Here is a 21226-nt window from a genome sequence, read left to right on the forward strand (position 1 = left end):
CAGAAACCCACAGGGGCAATTCTACCCTGTCCTAGACGGTGGCTATGAGTCGGCATCCACTAGATGGTAGCGAGTTTGGGTTTGGCCTTCTTACTCTCATTACACGCTCTGAGAAGCTGTTTCCTAGGACCCGAGGGACGTCTCCGAGCCCTGTCCATGGTATGTGATGCTTGCTCTCGGGTGGTCAGAAGAGTCATCCCCTCACTTCCCGGGCGACGCGGATGCCTTCTCCTCTGACAGCAGGCGGATTCGTCCGCAGCGGAGTAAGCAAAGTGTACTGGGTTCCAGATCGCCTGGCTCCGGCTCCCATCTCCACGCAGCGGTATCTTGTCACTTCTTCCTGGGGCTCTGGCCTGCAGAGACCCCGCCGACCTGTCCGAAAGCGCCGATCATCCATGGTAGATCAGGGGCAGGCCAGCGCTCCGCTGACCTCGACCCACGTGCTCCCAATCTCAACCGCCAGGCGCCGCCCTCATGCTAGGCGTTACGTGGACTACATTTCCCAGAGTGCCCAGCCGCTGGGCCTTGGCTCGGCGGGGACCTCAGGCGGTGCGCCGTTTCGTCGCCTGCTCAGGGTCGCGTAGGCTGGCGCGAGGACAGGGCTGGGGACCCGGAATGAGTTTCCTTATAGTTCCGCTGGGTCGTGCCGGGCTGTACTAGATCGGCCTGGGCCAAGGCAGGCGCGGGGGGCGCGGGGGTAGGGGGCCTGAGTCGGCGGTGCCGGAGACAGGCGCTGGGGTCAGCCCGCGCCTCGCCAAGGTCCCCGCCCCGTCCCGGCTGGACCGGCTTGCCTGTCAGTCACTGGGGCGGAGGCAGCGGCGGTAGCGGGGCCGGAGCTGGGCTGTGCGAGCTGAGCGTGGGCCAGGCCGAGCGGAGGGAAGCTGCCACAGACCCTCAACTCCCAGGACTCTTCGTCCCAAGCTCTGGAGGCTGCACCCCCGCGCTTCCTTGGACGACTAAAGGGTCTCTCCCCCGTGACCCCCACCCCCATGACCTCCTCATAGGACCCAAGAGCACCCCGGACGAGGGTGTCGTAGGTACAGATCACCGGCTCCGTGATCCCTCACGGGCTAGGCGCTCGGTTTCCCTCACAGGCCTGCCTCCCTCGTGACCCCTCCCTACGGACACCGACCATTGGAACCCCTGCTCACTCGCTGGTCCCAGGAGGTCGCCTCCTTCTCGAAGTACTCCCAGAGGGTCTCCTACAAGCAGACCTTTGGGTCTCTGGCAAACCCCACCCCCAACCGAGGTGGGGAGACCTCGGCAGCCATGCCCGCCTTGGGGACCCCGTCACCTCATCACTCCCTGGGCACCCAAGCTGGGGTCTAGCAGGGGGCCAGCAGCCAAGAGGCTGGGGGAGGAGAAAGGTCGGGGTCGACCTCCCTACCAGGGAGGGAGCAACGATGGAGCGGCGGGAGGTGCAGCAGCCAGGGGCTGGAGCGGCCTCCGCCTTGGACTTCACCGTGGAGAACGTGGAGAAGGTATGAGGCCCTGGGGTGGGCACTCCAGTGACGGAGCAAAAGTTCCGGGGACCGACACCAAGGCCAGAGCCTAGGCCTGGGCTGGATGCCCGCTTGGCTGGTGCCTCCACAGCACCTGGCATTTGCTGTCTGACTGGACAGGCCAGTTGTGCAGTGGCCGAATGGGCTATATTTATCTTTCTGTGGACAGGGTCCCCTGTGGACAGATACTCTAGGGTCTCGGGAGGGACCCTCCAGGGCTAGACCTTGCTAGCCCTCCAGGCCGACTGGCCGTGCTCCAGCTCCGTGGGAACTGACTGCTTGAGCAGTGCAGTAAGCAACCAGGGAGCCAGCAGGCCTGCAACTACATCCCTGGGAACCCCGCTGACTCCGGATTGCCCTGGGCCCGGACTTGGCTGTGCTTGGGGCTCTGAAAAGCATCAGAAATGAAAACAGCTTGGGTGGCTTTTGCTTTTTTAAGTAGAAAAGCATGCTTCATTCCTTAGATGGAGCCCCCCAGAACAGTGCTGGGTCGGTGGGAGTGGGGCCATCCCCTTTATTTTGTGCTGTGTTCAAGGGGCCCAGGCCCGCTGGTGGCCCTATAGGACTGTGCCCTACTCATCTTCCTACATTGCCCTTTGCCATGGCCTGCCCCCCTCAGCAGCCCGCTTGTGTGTGTGTGTGTGTGTATGGGGGGGGGGTGTTGCTGCTTCTCTGGTTGCTTACTGGGTTCTGTCCACAGGGGCGGGGGAATGCAGGAAAGTGTGTCCCTGGGATGAAGTGGCAGATTCCTGGGCCACCTTGCTGGGATGCGGAGGATGACTGCAAATACCCAGAGCCCAGCTGGCCGTGGCACACTGAGAATGTACCCCTTTTGCTTCTTGCTTTCGGCCTGCCTCAGTCCACAGGCGGGCCAGTCAGGACGGTGACCACAACAGGCCCACAGGGGTACAGATGAGGGGGGCGCTAAGCTACTTGAGAGCCTGCTTGGGGGTCAGGTCCTGGCCTCGCTCTCCCACCCCCTAAGGCTCACAGCGTTGGCATGGCTGCGCAATGTTCCATGTGCTGCCAGGGAGATAAGCCACTGTTTTCTCCCTGCACGGAGTCCCCATGGAACTGGGGCCCTGGGGATCCTGCTGGCTCAGGTGAGGCATTTTCCAGGGCTGTGGCTCTGGCCAAGGCGTGACCCTGGTAGGGGTAGAACCCTCCCTTGCAGAGTGTCTGCCAGGCAGAGTCCCAGCCCTGCTCAGATCTCACTGTGACATTGGAGCCAGTATCTGGAGTCATGGGGTGGGCATAGGGGATGCTCCTGGGAACTGGGAGAACAGCTGTGCCTTCTGAGGGGCTCAGACCCTCTGGTTACTCTGCAGTCCCTTTGCCCAGATCTTGTCCTTTACCAGTGTCTCCCCTTTGGGGAATCGCAGCCCCCCCTTTTTTTTCTGTTTCATTGTTTCTTTTGTGAGCCCATAAATTTTGTTTCAAGAAGAGCATTTGGTACAGCATGGGTGAGGTTCAGGCTCCCAAGAAGGCCCAGGAAGTACTGCAGAGCCCTGAGCTTATCCTCCTGCCCAGCCCCCCCAGTCAGGGAGAGGGCACTCTTTGCAGGACCAAATCGTGCCTTCTTGTCTGGGCTCTGGCAGGATCCAGAGTGGCCAGCACCTGCTCAGTCTTGTGCTGTCCTGCAGGCGCTGCACCAGCTCTACTACGACCCCAACATCGAGAACAAGAACCTGGCTCAGAAGTGGCTGATGCAGGCCCAAGTCTCCCCCCAGGCCTGGCACTTCAGTTGGCAGCTCCTGCAGCCGGACAAGGTGCCTGAGATTCAGTACTTTGGGGCCAGTGCCCTGCACATCAAGATCTCGCGCTACTGGAGTGACATCCCCTCTGACCAGTATGAGACTCTGAAGGCACAGCTCTTCACCCAGATCACCCGATTCGCCAGCGGCTCTAAGATTGTGCTGACTCGGCTCTGCGTGGCCCTGGCCTCTCTGGCTCTCAGTATGATGCCGGACACGTGGCCATGTGCGGTGGCAGATATGGTACGGCTCTTCCAGGCTGAGGACTCACCGGTGGACGGCCAGGGCCGCTGCCTGGCCCTGCTCGAGCTGTTAACAGTGCTGCCCGAGGAGCTCCAGACCAGCCGACTGCCCCAGTACCGCAAAGGGCTGGTGCGGGCCAGCCTGGCCGTGGAGTGCGGGGCTGTCTTTCCGCTGCTGGAGCAGCTGTTGCAGCAGCCCAGCTCGCCCAGCTGTGTGCGTCAGAAGGTGCTCAAGTGCTTCTCCAGCTGGGTGCAGCTGGAGGTGCCGCTGCAGGACTGTGAGGCGCTCATTCAGGCGGCCTTCGCCGCCCTGCAGGACTCAGAGCTCTTTGACAGCAGTGTGGAGGCCATTGTCAATGCCATCTCACAGCCTGACGCCCAGAGGTGAGCTCTTCCCCACCTGCCCCCAGAAGCACGGCCTGCTCAGCCAGCTCCAGAGCTGTCCATCCTGGTGCCTGATCGGTGCTCATTGAGTGCCCCTCGCATGCCTGGTGCCGTGCTGGCGATACAGCAAGGAGCCAAACACATGTCCACACGGGCCCGTCCTCACAGTTCAGAGAGGGAGTCACTTGGTGAATGGTTTAGTTAAAATAACAGACCCTTCTTGCGCTCAACCAACCAGGTACCAGGCCATATCGTAAAGCCACTGCCCACCCCCGAGTCCAAGCTGCCATCTCCCCCCACCAGATTTCTGCAGAGCCTTCTCCCTTGTCCCTTGCAGGCTACTCACAGGCCCTTGCATTGTGTCCACAGTGGCCAGAGTCGGCTTAGGGAAATGAGACACTAACCCTCCCTGTCTGCTCAGCACCCTTCCCTGGCTGCTTGCTGCTTGTGGGATAAAGTTCAGAACCCTTCCTGGGACCAGCAAGGGTGCTGTGCTCCCTGGCAGCTCATCACACCCTCACACGGTCCTTTTGGTTCCCTGAGTGTCCCCTGCTCCTTCCAGCTTCTGAGCCAGCCTGGGTGCTTGGCACGTCACCTCCGCCTGGAGTGGCCCTCTGCCCCCTTCCCCCCCACCTCACCCTTCAGTGTTCAGCAGACCTGCCATGTCTTTATGGGAACAGGCTGAAGATTTCCAAGACTGAGTGTGTTGTTGTTGTTAGGGGCACTGCGCAGCCCTACGCCATCCTCAGCAGTCATTCCTGTGACTGAGCTCACGGTGTCAGTCCGGGCTCGAGCACAGCTCTCTCTGGTCTACTGTCCCACAGCCCCCGGCCTCGTCCCTCCTCATCCCAGCATAGGAGACGTCATTGTGAAGTAACCTGCGTGGTCCTGTTCCTCAGCTGTGTGGAGACCAGGCCTTTGTCTTGTCACCCCTGGGTCTGCCACATGAAAACGTGCTGTGTTTGTGAGTGGGTGAAAAGTAGGCGTTGCCTGTGTGACAACAGGGTGGGGTACGGAGAGAGTGTCCTGGGTTTCGGGGAGCACAGCAGGTGGACAGGTATGTGGCGGCCTCGAGATGGTACACTGAAGGGCCCTTAAGTGACATGCGTGGACAGCAAGGGTGTATGCAGCACCTGCTGTGTGTCAGGCTCTGCGTGAACCTGGGGGAGCCCATAGGTGAATGGGCCTGACTTGGGGTGCTCACAGGCTGGAAGCCAATGTGCTGAGCGCCCTGGCAGGGGCAGCAAGGGCTCTAAGAACCCACAGAGACTGAGCCGTCCAATCAGGGGCTGTGAAAGGCTTCCCAGGGAAGGTGACAAGTGAGCTACACTAGGGCAGCTGTGTAAGAATTAGCCGGACGGAGGGGATGGGTATGGGGGACGGGAAAGACCTTGAGCCAGTGGGTGCAGAGAGAGTGCTGAGGCTAGGGTTTGCGAATTGCCCTTCCTTTGGGTGTGAGGTGACAGTGGGGTGTAGAGATCAGAGCCGTAGGAACTCAGGGGCCTGAATCACCTGGGTCCTGGTAGGCCAGGCCAGAGATTTGGGTCTTTGTGCTGAGGAGAAGAGATGGAGAAGTGGAAGGACTGTGAGCAGAGAAAATGGCACGGTGCTGGTAGGGGTATAGGTTCGGGAAGAGGCTTGGAAAGGGAGGCCTGATGCTGACACTTCCGAGAAAAGGCCCCGGAAGCCCCCAGCAGAGCAGGGGTGGGGGTTAGAAGGCAGGGAAAGACCACTTCCGGAGCGATAGAGGCACAAGGTTTGGCACTGGTCAGGTCTGAGTGTGAGTCCCACGGGGTCTGCCTACTGGCTCTGCAGCCTCGGGCTAGCCACGCCTGAGCCTGGGTCTCCTGGCATGAGCCTCAGCTTGATGCATCTTGTCTCAGTGCATAGCCAGGCCAGGCTGTGGTACCCCACAGGAAGACTTGGGTGGGAAGGTGAAATAGGGGACTGCGCGAAGGCTTCCCCATAGTTCCTGGCACTGTGGAAGAGCTCCATCAGTGTCACCTGCTACTAGGTGGCATCATTGTAACCGTAGCGATCAGTAGGGGCCCCTTCTCCCAGTACCCCAGCTTTAGGTGGACACCAATCCCCAAGGCATGGTCTCTGATAGGTTGGTGGCTGGAGCTCCAGGGGTGAGTGGTTGATGTGGGGTGCCCTTGGATAGATCCAGGTGTACCCACTCACCCAGTCTCTCGAGGGCTTTGGCAGGTGATTGATGCCCCTTCTCCCCTGAACGAATGAGCGAGCAAGGAGCCAGTAAGGGAACCCACAGCCTCCTGGGCGCCCATTGGCTGCAGCCCCTTGGTTGCTTAGCAACTCTCCCCATTTTCTCAGCTCTGCTCCCAGAGCTCTAATTGCAGGTCTGAGCTGAGCTTGGTGTGAGGCGGGCGTCTCCGCAGCCCTGCCCCTGGCTGCTTGAGTGACCGATTGAAACCAGGCCTATTGAACCCGCCCCAGCCCTAACTCCCAAAGACCTCCTGCTCTCTTCCACCTCCAGCCCCCTGGGGCCTGCCGCTTGTCCATTCACCAGCCCGGACCCAAGTGTGGGAAGTCCATGCAGGAGCTTCCTCCTCAGGCAGGCTGCCCTCTGCCAGGGTCACAGATCCTGCTCTTGCTCTGTCCAGTCTAATTCCCTTGCTTTGGCTTCCTGAAGAGGGTGACTACTGGGTCATTCCTGGCACTGCCTCCTGCCCCCAGGTGTCCTGATACCAGCCTTCCCACAGTCAGCCTGGCGGTCAGGCCTGAGGCCACCCTTTCTCCTCCACTGCTGCCACTTGCCACTTGCACTCTCAGTTGCTTTGTCTCCCCTCTCCTCTACCCCCCCACCCCATCCCAAAATAATGTTTTTAATCCTGGACACAACTCTTCAATGAGGACTGGAGGAGAGAAAATGAATTTGTCAGGCTGCTGGAGAGCTGGGGCTGGGCCATGGGCGACAGTCTGCACAGATCCATTGGGGATTGAGTCCCCAAGAGAAACAGAAAGCATGAAGGGTTGTGGCCGCCCGGATGTCTGCCTCCAGTTTACAGTATGACCTTGAGTAACACTGAGCCTGTCGGAGCTGCTGTCCTTGATTTACCCTAATAGGAGGCTCAGATGAGCTCCATTAAGAAGTTTAACTGAGTAGCTGCTGTCTGTGGACTATGGTAGGAGTGTGGGGTTCTTGGAATAGAGGGAAGATCTGGGGGGCTAGGGTCTGACTTCCTGCCTCCCTCGTAATTGCTATGGCGTACATGGCCTTGGCCCTGACCCTACCCTTTGTGCCATAATGTGGCCTGAAGGTGCCCATTGTCTGGTGGGGCCGTCTGTGTCAGGGTCATGGGACTGAAGCTACCCCAGCTGTCTCCAGGCGGCACCCTTTGAAGCTGATCCCAGTGGATGCCTTATCCCTTCAGACTGGGGGTGTGGACAAGGGGGGAACTTCCTAGGCTGGCTGCCTCTTCCTGTTCTTCTCATCCTCCCCTGATGTTATGAGGTTATCTGCCTAGCAGCCTGCTTGGGGCAAGTCCAGCTGGAATTGCTTCTGGACCCCCGGCCTCCCGCTCTCCATAGATTGCTGTGGTGACCATATGGATTGGCAGAGAGAGGTCTGAGGCAGCTGATCCACGCTGAAAGGGGCTCTTCCTCGCCTAGCCCACTCGCCCCAGAGCAGACTGCTGAAGGGTGCAGTGGAGGGAGGGAGCCTTCAAGCTCCCCTCGGGGCTCTGCATCCCCTGCTTCGTTAGGGATTGCTCATTGGTCTCTCTGTAGGGCTCTCACCTAGATGCTCGTCTCTTGTCCCGTTCAGCGCCATCTGGGCAGTTCTTGTCCGGTCCCATGACAACTGCTCTCTGAAGACTCCAGCCTCTCTGGCGGGCTCCAGGTCTTTTGTGTCTGCCTCCTTCGGGACACTTGTCCTGGTGTGCCACCCAGTACCTTTGAGACCACTGTCTAGCACTGAACTTGCCAGCCTTCCTCCCTGCTGTTCCCCTCGAGCTCTCAGTCAATGGCTCAGTGAGTACGCTGGGAGCTCTTCTGGACTCTGCCCATCATCCTGGTCCCCAGGCAGTCCCCGAGTCCTGTCCATTTTGCCTCCTGGCTAGCTGTTCTTGGTCTGCATCTCTCCCTGTGGCAGCCAGGCTGCACAGGACGTGGACTGGTTGGTGAGCACTGAGGCTCCTAGCACTGCGGTTACCTTCTGACTCTTCTTTAACTGCTTCCTGCCAGAGCTCTGAGCTGGGCTTCACTCTCAGCCTCCGTCTCCCCGACGCTGGCCTTCCCTTTGAGAGTTGTCCTGGAGGCCCCTGACCTAAGCTTCTTGCCACCAGGGGCTGCATCAGCGCTTCTGTGCAGGCCCTGACCTCCTTTTCCCTTAGGATTTGATGTGTGGAGGACGGCTTTGATGGGAGGCAGGGAGGCTGTGCCTGTCCGGAGCTACAGGGGGTGGGGCAGGCTGCTCTGAAGGCTGTCTGTCCGTCCTGCCTCCAGATACGTGAACACACTCCTGAAACTCATCCCGCTGGTGCTGGGCCTGCAGGAACAACTGCGACAGGCAGTGCAGAATGGGGACATGGAGACCTCCCATGGCATCTGTCGCATTGCAGTGGCCCTGGGCGAGAACCACTCCCGGTGAGGAGTGGGGGCAGCTGGGGGGTAGCAGGACTCTCTAAGAGGCAGGGTTGTGGGGTCCGTGCTGTGTGTTGTGGTGGACTGAGTTTCTCGTGCTCGCCCCCTGCCCAGGGCCTTGCTGGACCAGGTGGAGCACTGGCAGAGCTTCCTGGCGCTCGTCAACATGATCATGTTCTGCACGGGCATCCCCGGCCACTACCCCGTCAACGAGACCACCAGCTCCCTAACGCTCACTTTCTGGTACACGCTGCAGGTGCGTGTGGGAGACCACGGGGCTGTGGCTGTGGCTGGGGCTGTGGCTGTGGCGGGAGAAGGCGCACTGTGGGCTTCCCCGGGGGCTGCCCGATGGATGGCTGACTCTCTTCCCTGGCTCAGGATGACATCCTGTCCTTCGAGGCCGAGAAGCAGGCCATCTACCAGCAGGTGTACCGGCCGGTCTACTTCCAGCTGGTGGATGTGCTTCTGCACAAAGCCCAGTTCCCTTCCGACGAGGAGTACGGATTCTGGTCCTCCGATGAGAAGGAACAGTTCCGAATTTACAGGTGATGGCAGCAGGCTGCCTCTAGCTCTGAGCCAGGGGCAGGGGAACTTTTTTCTGCCAACCGCATTTGGGTATTGAGAGCCGCATTCGAGGGCCATGCAGGTCACACACCGAGGACCTAACCCCAGTGTGCTCCTGGAGCAGCTGCTCGTGGGCGAGGCTTGCGATGTTAGCTGGGATGGATGGCTCCTCGGGCCGGCCCTTCCCCGCCCCTGCTCCAAGCAGCGCCTTCAACAGTGGAGACAGTGAGGGCAAGGGCTGGGCGTCCTGTGTCCTGGGACCCCCCCTCTCTCTTCTGAGGCACCTTTGGGTGATGGTGAGGAGCCTGGGGTGGGCTCGTGGGTAAGGCCTTTGTCTGCTTCGCAGGGTGGACATCTCGGACACACTCATGTACGTCTATGAGATGCTGGGCTCCGAGCTGCTCAGCAACCTCTATGACAAGCTTGGCCGTCTACTCACCAGCTCGGAGGAGCCCTACTCCTGGCAGGTACTTCCCCGGCCCGACGCCCTCAGCCCTCCCCGGCCCGTCACTCCGGCCTCCTCAGCCACGCCAGGGCTCCTCCTTTCCCCAGCACACAGAAGCCCTGCTCTACGGCTTCCAGTCCATCGCGGAGACCATCGACGTCAATTACTCCGATGTCGTGCCTGGGCTCATTGGTCTCATTCCACGCATCAGTGTCAGCAATGTGCAGCTGGCTGACACGGTGATGTTCACCATCGGTGAGACCCGCCACACACACCCAGAGCCACAGGCCCCCAGCTCCAACCCGGCCAGCCTGCTGGGTCCCATGGTTCTGGGGGAGCCATCTCGGCTGTGCACAAAGGGGCTTCAGGAAGATGGTGGGAAATGGGATGAAGAGAGATTGGACCTTTCCAGGCACTCTTTGAAGCCCCCGCACACCTAGTCAGTGCCGCCGTCAGCTGACTCTGTCTGGCACAGCTGGGCTCCTGCCTGAGGCCCCGGGATGGTATGGTAGTGACGCATTGCGCTGTGAACCACAAGGTCAGATTTTCGAAATCACCAGCCGCTCAGAAGAGCAGTTACTGTAAAGAGCGGCAGGTTGGGAAGCCCATAGGGGCAGTCTGCCGTGTTCTATAGGGTCACTGTTAGTCGTAACTGACTCAGCGGCAGTCAGCTTGGCTCTGGGGGGCCCATCCCACAGCACCCTGAGCTGCATTTCAACGGGGCCAGGTCAGTGCTGGTGGGATGGAAGTGCTGAGCCCACGTTGAGTGAGCTCTTCTTGCTTCTCAGCTGCGAGCCTCACGCTTGAATAGACACGTGCGTGTTTGCTCCTTCAGCCCTGGGGTGCCTGCTCTGTGCCGGGGCTGCACCCAGCTCGCAGGGCCGTAGTGCCAAGCCAGCCTGGCTCATCTGAGAAACCTCCCCTCGCCCCTTCTTCCCCCAGGAGCTCTGTCGGAGTGGCTGGCTGACCACCCTGTCATGATCAACAGCGTCCTGCCCCTCGTGCTGCACGCTCTCGGCAATCCGGAGCTCTCCGTCTCCTCTGTGTCCACCCTCAAGAAGATCTGCCGCGAGTGCAAGTACGACCTGCCGCCCTACGCCGCCAACATTGTGGCCGTCTCCCAGGTGTGCAGGCTGGGCCTGGGGGCGCGGGGCCCCGGGCGCCTCCGGCTTACTGACAACACATTCGTTCTCTCTTCACCTCCAGGACGTGCTGATGAAACAGATCCATAAGGTGCGGCTCCAAAGGTTCCGGGGTTCTCCTTGGGGAGATTGGGGGCCTCGCCTTCATCCAGAAACCTTGTCTTCCCCTTCCCCCTGTGCCCCGTTCCTGGGAACCTTCTCCCACCCTCAACCAGGTATAGCCTGGGGACTGAGCCTGCCTGTTCTGCCCCACAGACGAGCCAGTGCATGTGGCTGATGCAGGCGCTGGGCTTCCTGCTGTCAGCCCTGCAGGTGGAGGAGATCCTCAAGAACCTGCACTCGCTCATCTCGCCCTACATCCAGCAGCTGGAGAAGCTGGCCGAGGAGACAGTGAGTGGGCTCTGGGGCCAGAGAGCCTCCCCTTGTGCGGGCTGTGGAGCTGGCTGTCAGGGCTGGGGCGGGGCAACCTCGAGCTTCACCCACTTCTCCCCATAGCCCAACCCCTCCAACAAGTTGGCCATCGTCCACATCCTGGGGCTTCTCTCCAACCTCTTCACCACGCTGGACGTCAGTCACCATGAGGATGAGCACGAAGGCCCGGAGCTCCGGAGGCTGCCAGTGCCGCAGGGACCCAACCCTGTGGGTGATGTTGTCACTGCCACTGTCCCCACACCTGCGGGACTGTCACTGCTACCTCCTAGCTCTGGGGGGGTTTGTGTCACTGTTACCCTGGCCTCGTTGGGTGGGGTTGATGCCATTGGTCCACTGACCCAGTGAATGTCCCTTGTCATTGCCTCTGACTGTACTGGTGATGTCACTGCCTTGCCCAGCCCTATGCGCGGCGGGGACAGTGCTGTCTTTGTCCCCAGCCTCGCCGGGGCTGATGTCATTGTGGTTCCTCAGCCCAGGGGGGCATGCTGACACTGTCCTCCTACTCTGAGGGGTGTTCTCACAGGCGCCTCTTCAGTCCCCGATGCTCTGGGGTATTCGCAGTCAGCGTTCGTGCTGCCCCGTTGAGGCAGAGAGGCTCTTGCCTGCCCAGCATGTCATAGGTTCTGCCTTTGAGTAGCTCCCGACCCAGAGGTAATCCATGCACAGGAGGGTAGCTACTCTGATAAACTTGGACGCCGGGGTATGGAGGTCCCGCTGGAAACGGAACAAGGGCTCTGTGTCTTGCTGGCCTCTGGACGGTTGTAGCTGTCAGCTGTGGTCTGGAGGGGAGGAGCCCGGCACACTGCGCACTGCTCTGTGCAAACGGGAGGGTGGGGGCGCTGTGGTCATTGTTCCCAGTGCCTCTCCCACCGGCTCTCCAGGAGAACGGCACCTCAGCCCAGTTTCAGTTGCTCTGTTGGTGGCAGACCAGGCCTGTCCTCCTGCACTGCCCTTCCACAGAAGCCGTTCTGTAGTGGCCGTCGCCCTGCCTTCCCGCACCTGCCAGGACCGCTCAGCCGGCCCTCCATTACCGACAGCTCCCTGTGCATCCCTTGGGAGCTCCCTTCTGCAGCCTGTCGGGAGGCTCCACCGCCCCAGGACTGGCAGCAGCTTCACTGCCTCCAGGACTAGCCCAGGGGCCTTTGGCACCAGCAGGGTTTTAGTCAGGAGAAAGGGATGAGGTTCTTTTTCTTTTGTTTTTTAAGTTACATAGGTTAGATAATCTCGTGAGTACGCATATCCCTGCTTTGCAGTTTCTGGCTTCCTCTGAGACGATCACTAGAATTCAGGAGGCCCTTCCCTCTCGTTCGTGGGGTACTTGACCCACTCCTAGCGTTCCCAGTGTGCAGCTGGGCTAACAGGCTGAGCTCCTGCTCTGCCCGTGCCCGCAGTGCTCTCCACAGCCGGCTGACCGTGGTGGGGCTGCCTCTCCCCGTGTCTTCAGGTGGTGGTGGTACTGCAGCAAGTCTTCCAGCTCATCCAGAAGGTGCTGAGCAAGTGGCTGAATGATGCTCAGGTGGTGGAGGTGAGCCCTGATCCTGGCTGCTGACCCATGGTGACACTGCTCAGGGAGGTGGAGGAGGCGTTGCCTGCCCTGCTGGAGGAGACACGGGGTCCCTGTAGCATGCCCTGAAATCCTAAGCACTAGGCCCAAGGACCGTGGTCAGAGGTCTCTGCAGGCCAGCCTGGAGTCAGGGTGTTCCTGTTGCTGCTGCCGCTGCCGGGAGGCCGTGGTGACGAGGTCAGCAACAAGTCAGGGATGGGATTGTGTGCTGCGCCCCCGAGCAGAAGGGCTGCACCCCCTGCCTCTCAGCGTGAGCATCAGGCTTGCTCGCCTGCCGTGGTTGTAGGGCCAAGGAAGGATGATGGGGAAGGGCCCCTTGGTAGGCCTGCTGTGTGCAGGCCTTGGCCCTGTTCCCAGGCACTGACCTGCTGACCAGGCCCTGTGCTGCCCTCTCAAGGCTGTGTGCGCCATCTTCGAGAAGTCGGTCAAGACGCTGCTGGATGACTTTGCCCCCATGGTGCCGCAGCTGTGTGAGATGCTGGGGCGGATGTACAGCACTGTCCCCCAGGCCTCAGCGCTGGACCTCACTCGACAGGTGGGGCTTCTGGCTGGGGCAGCAGGTGTTCTAGATTCCATCCTGCTCAGATCTGCCTGCTTCCCCAGGAGTGAGGCTGTGGGGCCGGTGGCTGCCCGGGCTGGGACCCCCACCGATCTTCTCGGGATGCTGACCTGTCCGCTGGGGCTGGGCCTCTGCTGACCAGCATTCCCTGCTTTGTTGTAGCTGGTCCACATCTTTGCTCATGAGCCCGCCCACTTCCCCCCAATTGAGGCCCTCTTCCTGCTCGTCACCTCCGTCACCCTCACTCTCTTCCAGCAAGGTAGGTCCTGGCCAGACTCCCTGCTGCTGTGACTGCCGCCACTGCCTCCACTTCCCGACTGGGGAGCCACAGCTGCCCACTCTGTGCCCATCTCTGTCCCCTGAGTCGCACTTAGGACTTGGTGGGAAACCTGTGGGACCAAACACAATACAACTGCCACTCTATAAACAGTTGACACCATAGCCGAAGCGAACAGGAGGGTGAATGACGTCTGCTGCCGGGCTCAGGGCCGCCTGGGTATGGGGAAGTGGGGCGAGGGCAGAGGTGCTGAGGGACTTGAGGTGTTGGGGGCACTGTAGGCTGCTCCTATTGGGATGTAACTGAGAGGGGGAGAAGGAGTGTGGGCCTTGAAGTCAGGTAGACCTAGATTGTAGTCCCTGTCATCACCACCAACTAGTTGTGTGACCTTGCACAAAGCACTTGCCTTAGCTGAGCCTTAGTGTCCGTACCTGCGAGATGGACACGTGCTACAGGTGTTCACATAGCACCTTTTGGGCACCTGGCTTGGGGTTTTCCATGCAAAATACTCTTAGTGCTGGGTCTTGCCCCTGTAGTGAGGCCTTTGCCTTTTTTAGGACCAAAGCCAAGTACATTTAGCTATAGTCCCAGCCCTGCTTCACTGTGGGGCCTCTCTTCCCCTGGGGGAGTTGGGGGCAGGGGGTGTCGAGCTGCATGGCTGCCTACCCCAGGCTCCAAATGTGTAGAAGCGACACTGCTCACATGAGCCTTGTCTGGGTTTGTGCCCTGAGTTTGAGGCTCACCAGGGGTCTCAAGTGGAGCCAAAGTCCCCTTTTCTTCATATCCTCTGGACTTGCCTCTGCGTCAGTGGGCCATGGACAGGACCAGGACTGGGGAGAGAGCTGGGCCAGAAACCTGGGTGGTCACTCTCAGTGCCCCCTCTCCCACCCCTTGTCCAGTCAGGGACACGTGCCATTGATTTCCAGCTCCTGATTTTCTCTCTTAATCTGCCTGGTTCTCTCCACTCTCCCTGGTCACTGCCTCCGTGCAGGCCAGGGGTCCTCAAACTACTGCCCGTGGGCCACATGTGGCCTGCCAAGGACATTTATCCGGCCGAGTGGTTTTGCCCCGTTTGTTTTTTTACTTCGAAATAAGATATGTGCAGTGTGCATGGGAATTTGTTCACAGTTTTTTTTAAAAACTATAGTCTGGCCCTTCAATGGTCTGAGGGACAGTGAACTGGCCCCTGTTGAAAAAGCAGGCCCCCAACAAGCTGACTAAATGGTTTCCTGGACAGCTGCCCTTCTCTCCTGTCCATCCTGCACATCGGTCTGAGCATTTCCCCTCCCCGGCTGTTGCACCCCATTGCCCTCAGGTTAGCATCCCACGCCTGCCCACATGACGTAGCTCGTGCCTACTTCCAACAACCTCCCCTGCCATCGCCCCCGCGCGCGGCCTTTTCCATAACGTGCTCCGCGGAGCCTGTGTCTTGCATGTGGCCCTGCTCAGGCTGCATGCCCCGCTCCCTTTACCAGGCAGGACCGTGTGCTCCTCACTGGTAATGCGGCACCATTCACATACGTGTGTGTGTCTCTCCCGAGACTGGCTCCTCGGGGCCAGGCCTGGTGTGCTCCTCTCCATGCTCGGTGCCGGAGCGCAGCCAGCATGAGGCAGACACCCTTGAACAAAAGAGGGTGAGGTGTCTGCCCTTGTCGCCGGCCGACGCGCCTCTGAACGTTGGACCTCCTGAGTGGCCGTGGGACCCAGGCCTGGGACACGTTAGGCCACACTGGCCAGAGCTTAAGTCGCTATGTTCCAGTGTGAAAGGGCTGGACCTCGTGTGTGGCTCCTCTGCACAGCTTAGAGGAGGCTAGTCTGCGCTCCAGCGGGGGCAGCAGAGTGTGGTGGCTCACTCAAGATCACACAGCTACTTCGTGCGTGGTGCCCTAGGCAAGCACTCTGGAGACTCCGGAGCTCTGCCTCCCTCCCGAGAGAGCAGCAGCCCCATCAGGAGCTCCAGGCGCACGCCTCCCCCTTTCCCAGGAGCCAGCAGAACCGGAAGCACCATAGTGGCCAGCGTCCGAGCAGTTGGGCTTGTTGCTTGTCTGGCTGCCCAGGATGGCCCCTTCCTCGTTACGCTGGCCTCGTCTTGGCCATCCCTGCCATGGGTTCTACCCTCCCACTGGACCCTGGGCGACCAGTGGACTGGCTTCCCCCTTTCTTGGACGGCCTCTCCATGTCCACGGGGTCTGGCTCTCTGCTGGGTCTGGACCCATGTGGAGGGGACTCTCCTGGCTCGGTTTGCACGGCCAGCCCCACAGCACACTGCCCAACCCAGGGGAAGGAGTCTTTAGGCAGCCCAAGGGCCCTGAGGCCATCCAAGGAAGAGTACCCCTGTTTAGGGCTTGCTGCTCTGGCCTTTCAAGAGGCGGGACCAACTGTCCCCCTAGTCCCACCCTGCTCCTTGATCGGGGCTGATGGGAGGGCTAAGCTGGGAAGCAGTGTAGGGGCCAGCCCACCACAGGCCCCTTCTCCAACTCTGAGCACCCAGGGAACACTTGGGGGTGGAGGTGGGCTGAGGAGGCGTGGGGAATAGGGGATGGCCCCTTGGGAGGGAGCTGGGGCAGGCCCGTCCTTCACTTTGCCGTCTCTTTCTGTTGGGCTTCTCCCAGTTCATGGTTTTTGTATGTTTTGTTTCTTTATCTTGCTTCCTGCTGCTCATGTGCCCCCACGCTGTCTCCCTGCAGGCTCAGTCCCACATAACTATGAGGTTGAGTTGCTGTTTGTATAATTTTTTCTTAAGTTCCATCTTTATTATATTTTAGGGCCCAGGGATCATCCTGATATTGTTGATTCATTTATGCAACTCCTGGCACAGGTGTGTTTTAGTTTTATTCATTCACGTTCTGTTCTCTCTCTCTCTTTCTCTTATGTTGGAATTCAATTTTAAGCCTATTTTTAGCTTTCTGTTGACAAATTTTTTTTTTCTGTTCAGTTGAATAGAGTTTCTTCATCTGTTTCCGTGGAAGTTGATAACCCAACACCCTCCTTTAGCGCCCCTTTGCCTCAACTAGCTCAGGCTTCTTCCAGGACCAGGGAGCGGCTCAGCCCCAGGGAGGGAAGGGTGACTGTGTCCAGCAGCTCCTGGGTGGCTGAGCACCCAAGAAGTTCAGGGCGAGGGCTGGAGTGGAAGGGCCTGGGCTTCATTGTCCCCGTGCTCCTGCCGGGAACTGCCTGCCCCAGGGCCCGGCTGCTCCGAAGATGAGTGTGCTGCCCTGGCGCCGGCCGGGCTGTTGGAGAGGCGGCTGCGGGGAGGTGGGGCAGACTCCATCTGAGGCGGTTAGCTTGCGTTTGTGCCCTGTGTGCGCTTCTTTGCTGTGTTCTGGGTCTGGCTTGGAATGGCAGCAGAAACCACCGAGGTGCAGTGAGTGCGTGCGCTGTGTGTGGTGTGAGGGTAAGCGTGCGCTTCAAGTGCCGTGTGAACGGATTTGTGTGGGACACGGGTGTGTGTTCTTTATTAGGGGCTCATACAACTCTTATCACAATCAATACATATACATACATCAATTGTATAAAGCACATCCATACATTCCCTGCCCTAATCATTCTCAAAGCATTTGCTCTCCACTTAAGCCCTTTGCATCAGGTCCTCTTTTTTCCCCTCCCTCCCCACTCCCCCCTCCCTCATGAGCCCTTGATAATTTACAGATTGTTATTTTGTCATATCTTGCCCTATCCGGCGTCTCCCTTCACCCCCTTCTCTGCCGTCCGTCTCCCAGGGAGGAGGTCACATATGGATCCTTGTAATCAGTTCCCTCTTTCCAACCCACTCACCCTCCACTCTCCCAGTATCGCCCCTCACACCCCTGGTCCTGAAGGTATCATCCACCCTGGATTCCTGGATGTGTGTTCTGTGTTGGGTGTTGGGGGACGGGCATTGGTGAGTGTTGAGCTGTGGGAGTGTGTGTGTTTGGGGGAGGTACATGTGCTGGGCCACGCGAATGTGCACTGTGGTTTGGGTGTGTGCTTACGCATCTTGGGCCGTGGGATTGTGTGCAGGGGGTACTGTGTGTTGAGGGCTCTTGAGGGTCTGTGTACCTGTTCCTTTGCTTGGTCCCTCCACACATGCTTATCGAATGTGCCATACGTGCCTGGTCCTCTGAGCTTCTGAGCAGGAGGCACCGAGCTTGCTGCCTGGGGTTTAGCTTCTCGGGCGGGGACTGAGAATGAGAGAAGTAGGGCGTGTGTTTTCGGGCCTGGGTGGAGCTTGGGAGGGAGTGGCGAGTGTTTGTGGATGGGTGTGTCAGGAGCATGTCGCTGTGATGGAGTTGAGGATGTGGGTGTGGTTTGGGTGTGTAGTGGGGGGTGTGTGTGTGACAGGTGTGTTTGAGGACGAGAGTAAGAGAGTTTCAAGTGATGGTCCATGTGGGGATATGTGCACGTGAGTGGACAGGGGTGCTCTGCAGTAGGGGTTGCTGGGAAAGGGCATGTTTGAAGGCTGCCAGAGCCGTGCAGAGCATCTCTAGTCCTGACCTGGTGCCACTTGGGGCAGACTACCAGCTCCCTTTACTCCAACTGCCCACCCCACCCCACCCCACCCCCTCGTGGCACCACCGGCTCTTGGGGTCAGTCTGGCTGTGAAGGAACTGGTCACAGGGTGTCCTGAGTAGAAGGGGGCGGGGTTAGGGTTCTAGGACTCCTACCCTGCAGTCCCTCTTCCCAACGAGGAGCTTGAGGGCGCCTGAGGGATGCAGGTGGGGCCACAGGGAGGGGGGCTGTTGGACTGGGGGGTTCCATGTCCATCTGCCGTGTCTTCTGTCTGCTGCCCCCTTAACCAGCCCAGGGGCCTCGACTGCCTTTGTGAATCAAGGGGAAGTCACTGCTGGCCTTTTGGAGCCTGCTGGAGGGGTGGGAATGCTCTCTGCCGAGGACCTGACTTGGGGCCCCTGCCCCCAGCTTTTTTCGCACACACCTACGCATGCATGTACACACACGTGTGCATAGCACCACTTGGGCTGCTGCTCTCTTGAACCATTGGACTCTGGGGTGGTCTGGGTCCCCCCAGAGCAGGCTAGGTGGCTGGTTTGGGGCAGCCTTTGCCTGTGATGCACAGAGTTGGGGCTGGGGGTGGGCAGGTGAGTGGGGGGATGGCCCTTGGAGCTGGCTGGGGCTGGGCTCACCAGCTCCACCTCCTGCAGGCATTGAAGCGGAAGCCAGATCTGTTCCTGTGTGAACGATTGGATGTCAAAGCTCTATTCCAATGTGGTAAGTCGGGCAGGTGGACAGACAGGTGGGCTTGGGCCTCCCAACCCACGGGATGCTCTGGACCCATCTGATCTGCCCCTCTCTCCCACAGCTGTGCTGGCCCTCAAGTTCCCCGAGGCGCCCACGGTCAAGGCCTCCTGTGGCTTTTTTGTGAGTCCTAAGCTGGTCCCCGCCACTCCATGCCCAGCCCTGCCTAGCAGGACTCCAGAGGGTAGGGGCGTGGTGTGCAGGTCATGCCCTTGGGGCAGAGTGGGCAGGCCCTGAGGCTGATGGGCTTCCTTTCCTCTGCAGACCGAGCTGCTGCCTCGTTGTGGGGAGGTGGAGCCTGTGGGAAAAGTGGTGCAGGAGGACGGCCGCGTGCTGCTGGTAGCCGTCCTGGAGGTGAGAAGGGGCCGCCAGTCCAGGGAAACACACGCTGCGCCTCCCTCAGCACTCGAGTCCCTTTCCTCCATCAGTGACCGCAGCTGTGCAACCCTGAGGAGCAACTGGCTCTCCAAGAGCGGCAGCCCATGTGTCCTGTCCAGTTTGGTTGGGAAACTGTCCAGGAGGGCAGGGGGGGGGAGGAGCCAGGCACCCTGGCTGCAAAGAGGGGAGGGTCCCTGTGGCACTGAGAGCCCTTCTCCTTCAGGCCATTGGGGGCCAGGCATCCCGCAGCCTCATGGACTGCTTTGCTGACATCCTGTTTGCCCTGAACAAACACTGCTTCAGCCTCCTGAGCATGTGGATTAAGGAGGCACTGCAGCCACCTGGTTTTCCCTCTGCCCGTCTCAGCCCGGAACAGAAGGACACCTTCAGCCAGCAGATCCTTCGGTGAGCATGGCAGGGGTCGACCCAGGCTCAGGCTGGGCAGGAGGTGCTGAGGGTTGCTAACCTCCTCTCCCTCCCTTCCTTCAGTGAACGAGTGAATAAGAGGCGGGTGAAGGAGATGGTAAAAGAGTTCACCCTGCTGTGCCGGGGACTGCACGGCACGGACTACACAGCTGACTACTGAGGGGCATGCCCGCCACCTGCCCCCCACCCCTCTTTCCCCATCTTGCTCCCCAAAGAATAAACCTGGATCCTCACTGCTGTCTCGGCTTTCTTTCTGCTGCCACCAGCCTCTGATGGGCTGAGCTCAGGAGGCCTGGGGGTAGGATAGTAGGAGGCTTGGAGTTGGGCCTAGGTGGGGAGAGGGAGATTACTGTCTGACTCTTAGGGTGGCACCTTAGAGGCACCGCTGTCACCAAGCTGCTGGGTATACTGCTGCCGTTGCCTGGGGGCTTGGGCGGGGCTGCAGTGAGACCAGCCACAGTCACCCCCCTACTAGGTCAAGTCCCACTGGGGGCAAGCCATTATTCCAATGATGTTTACTTTTAGCCCCACCCAATCTTGTTCTGCACTGAACAAGGCTCACTGAGCTCAAAGCTACATTGCAGCTAAGCTGAGAGGATGGGGCCTGCATGGCAGAAGTTTCATTTCTTTGGGAAATCAGAAGATTTGTAGGGAGAGACAACGGTCTGTGACAACATCTGGCCTGAAAGGGGTAGAGCTAGGACTGGTGGAAAAGGGAAAACTGGAGCAAGGGCTTCAAATGGTAGCATGAGCTTCACTTGCACACCGATGAGAGTTTTAAAAGATGGAACTGAGTTAGGGGGTGGGAGAGGCATCCTGGGAGGGAGAAGGCACAGAATGAGATACGCTGGGTCAGGACCAGGGCCAGCTCCAAACCACTTCTCCCCAGTGTTGTCTCCTTGCTGACAATTTCACCCCCCTTTCAGGCACCCCAGTCTTGAAGAACAAGGCTGGGCTCTCCCCACTTCACCTTTGAATCTTGAGCCTTTGAAAATGTTGGAAAACCATTACCATGTTCAACCCCACTCTTCCCAACCTTTGCCCACGGTTCCTGCCCTCCGCTTTTAATGTAACTTCTCATGCTGGGCAGCACTGGCCCCTTCCTGTCATTGGCCATCCCCTAGACCAGCGGTTCTCAACCTGTGGGTTTTGACCCCCTTGGGGGTTGAACGACCCTTTCACAGGGGTCGCCTGGTTCATAACACTAGCAAAATTACAGTGACGAAGTAGCAACGAGAATAATTTTATGGTTGGGGGGGGTCACCACAACATGAGGAACTGTATCAAAGGGTCACAGCATTAGGAAGGTTGAGAACTACTGTCCTAGACCCACTCTGTCACCCTTCTTCTAATAGCAAGTCCGTGTGATGCACGGGGGACTACCTCGCAGTGTCAGGTGCACGTTGATTCCTCACAACATTACCAGGCACCACTGTCCTTACAAATGAGGACAGCGGCAGAGAGGTTAAGCTGACACTTTTAAAGCTGAACCAATCAATGTTCAAACAGGCAACAGGGCACCGGACTTTAAAATGATGCGCGCTACCTGCACAGGATGAGAATGCACGAAGTGATGGGAGCCGCTCAAAGGGGGTGGGTTTTGTTTCACCCCAGGAAGCCAGCCGAACCGGAAACTTGCGGAGCTTGGAGAGGAGCGCCCAAGGAACTGCGAGAGCCACAGGGCCTCGCGCCTGCCTCTGACGCACTTCCTGCCTGCACC

General features: G+C 59.4%; 1 protein-coding gene across 1 annotated transcript; it reads left to right on the top strand.

The window, feature by feature from the left end:
• Positions 1-766: 766 nt before the first annotated feature.
• Positions 767-19739, top strand: IPO13 (importin 13). The gene is made up of 20 exons (XM_075555146.1): positions 767-1481; positions 3146-3882; positions 8350-8490; positions 8602-8743; positions 8866-9032; positions 9398-9518; positions 9604-9751; positions 10439-10620; positions 10703-10729; positions 10894-11028; positions 11134-11277; positions 12515-12595; positions 13032-13169; positions 13356-13452; positions 16236-16288; positions 18609-18675; positions 18767-18825; positions 18967-19056; positions 19304-19485; positions 19570-19739. The coding sequence occupies exons 1-20, from the start codon at positions 1404-1406 to the stop codon at positions 19664-19666; spliced, it is 2886 nt and encodes a 961-aa protein (XP_075411261.1). The 5' UTR covers positions 767-1403; the 3' UTR covers positions 19667-19739.
• Positions 19740-21226: the final 1487 nt, after the last annotated feature.

The sequence above is a fragment of the Tenrec ecaudatus genome, chromosome 1 (genome assembly GCF_050624435.1).
Source record: "Tenrec ecaudatus isolate mTenEca1 chromosome 1, mTenEca1.hap1, whole genome shotgun sequence".
Taxonomy (NCBI): domain Eukaryota; kingdom Metazoa; phylum Chordata; class Mammalia; order Afrosoricida; family Tenrecidae; genus Tenrec; species Tenrec ecaudatus.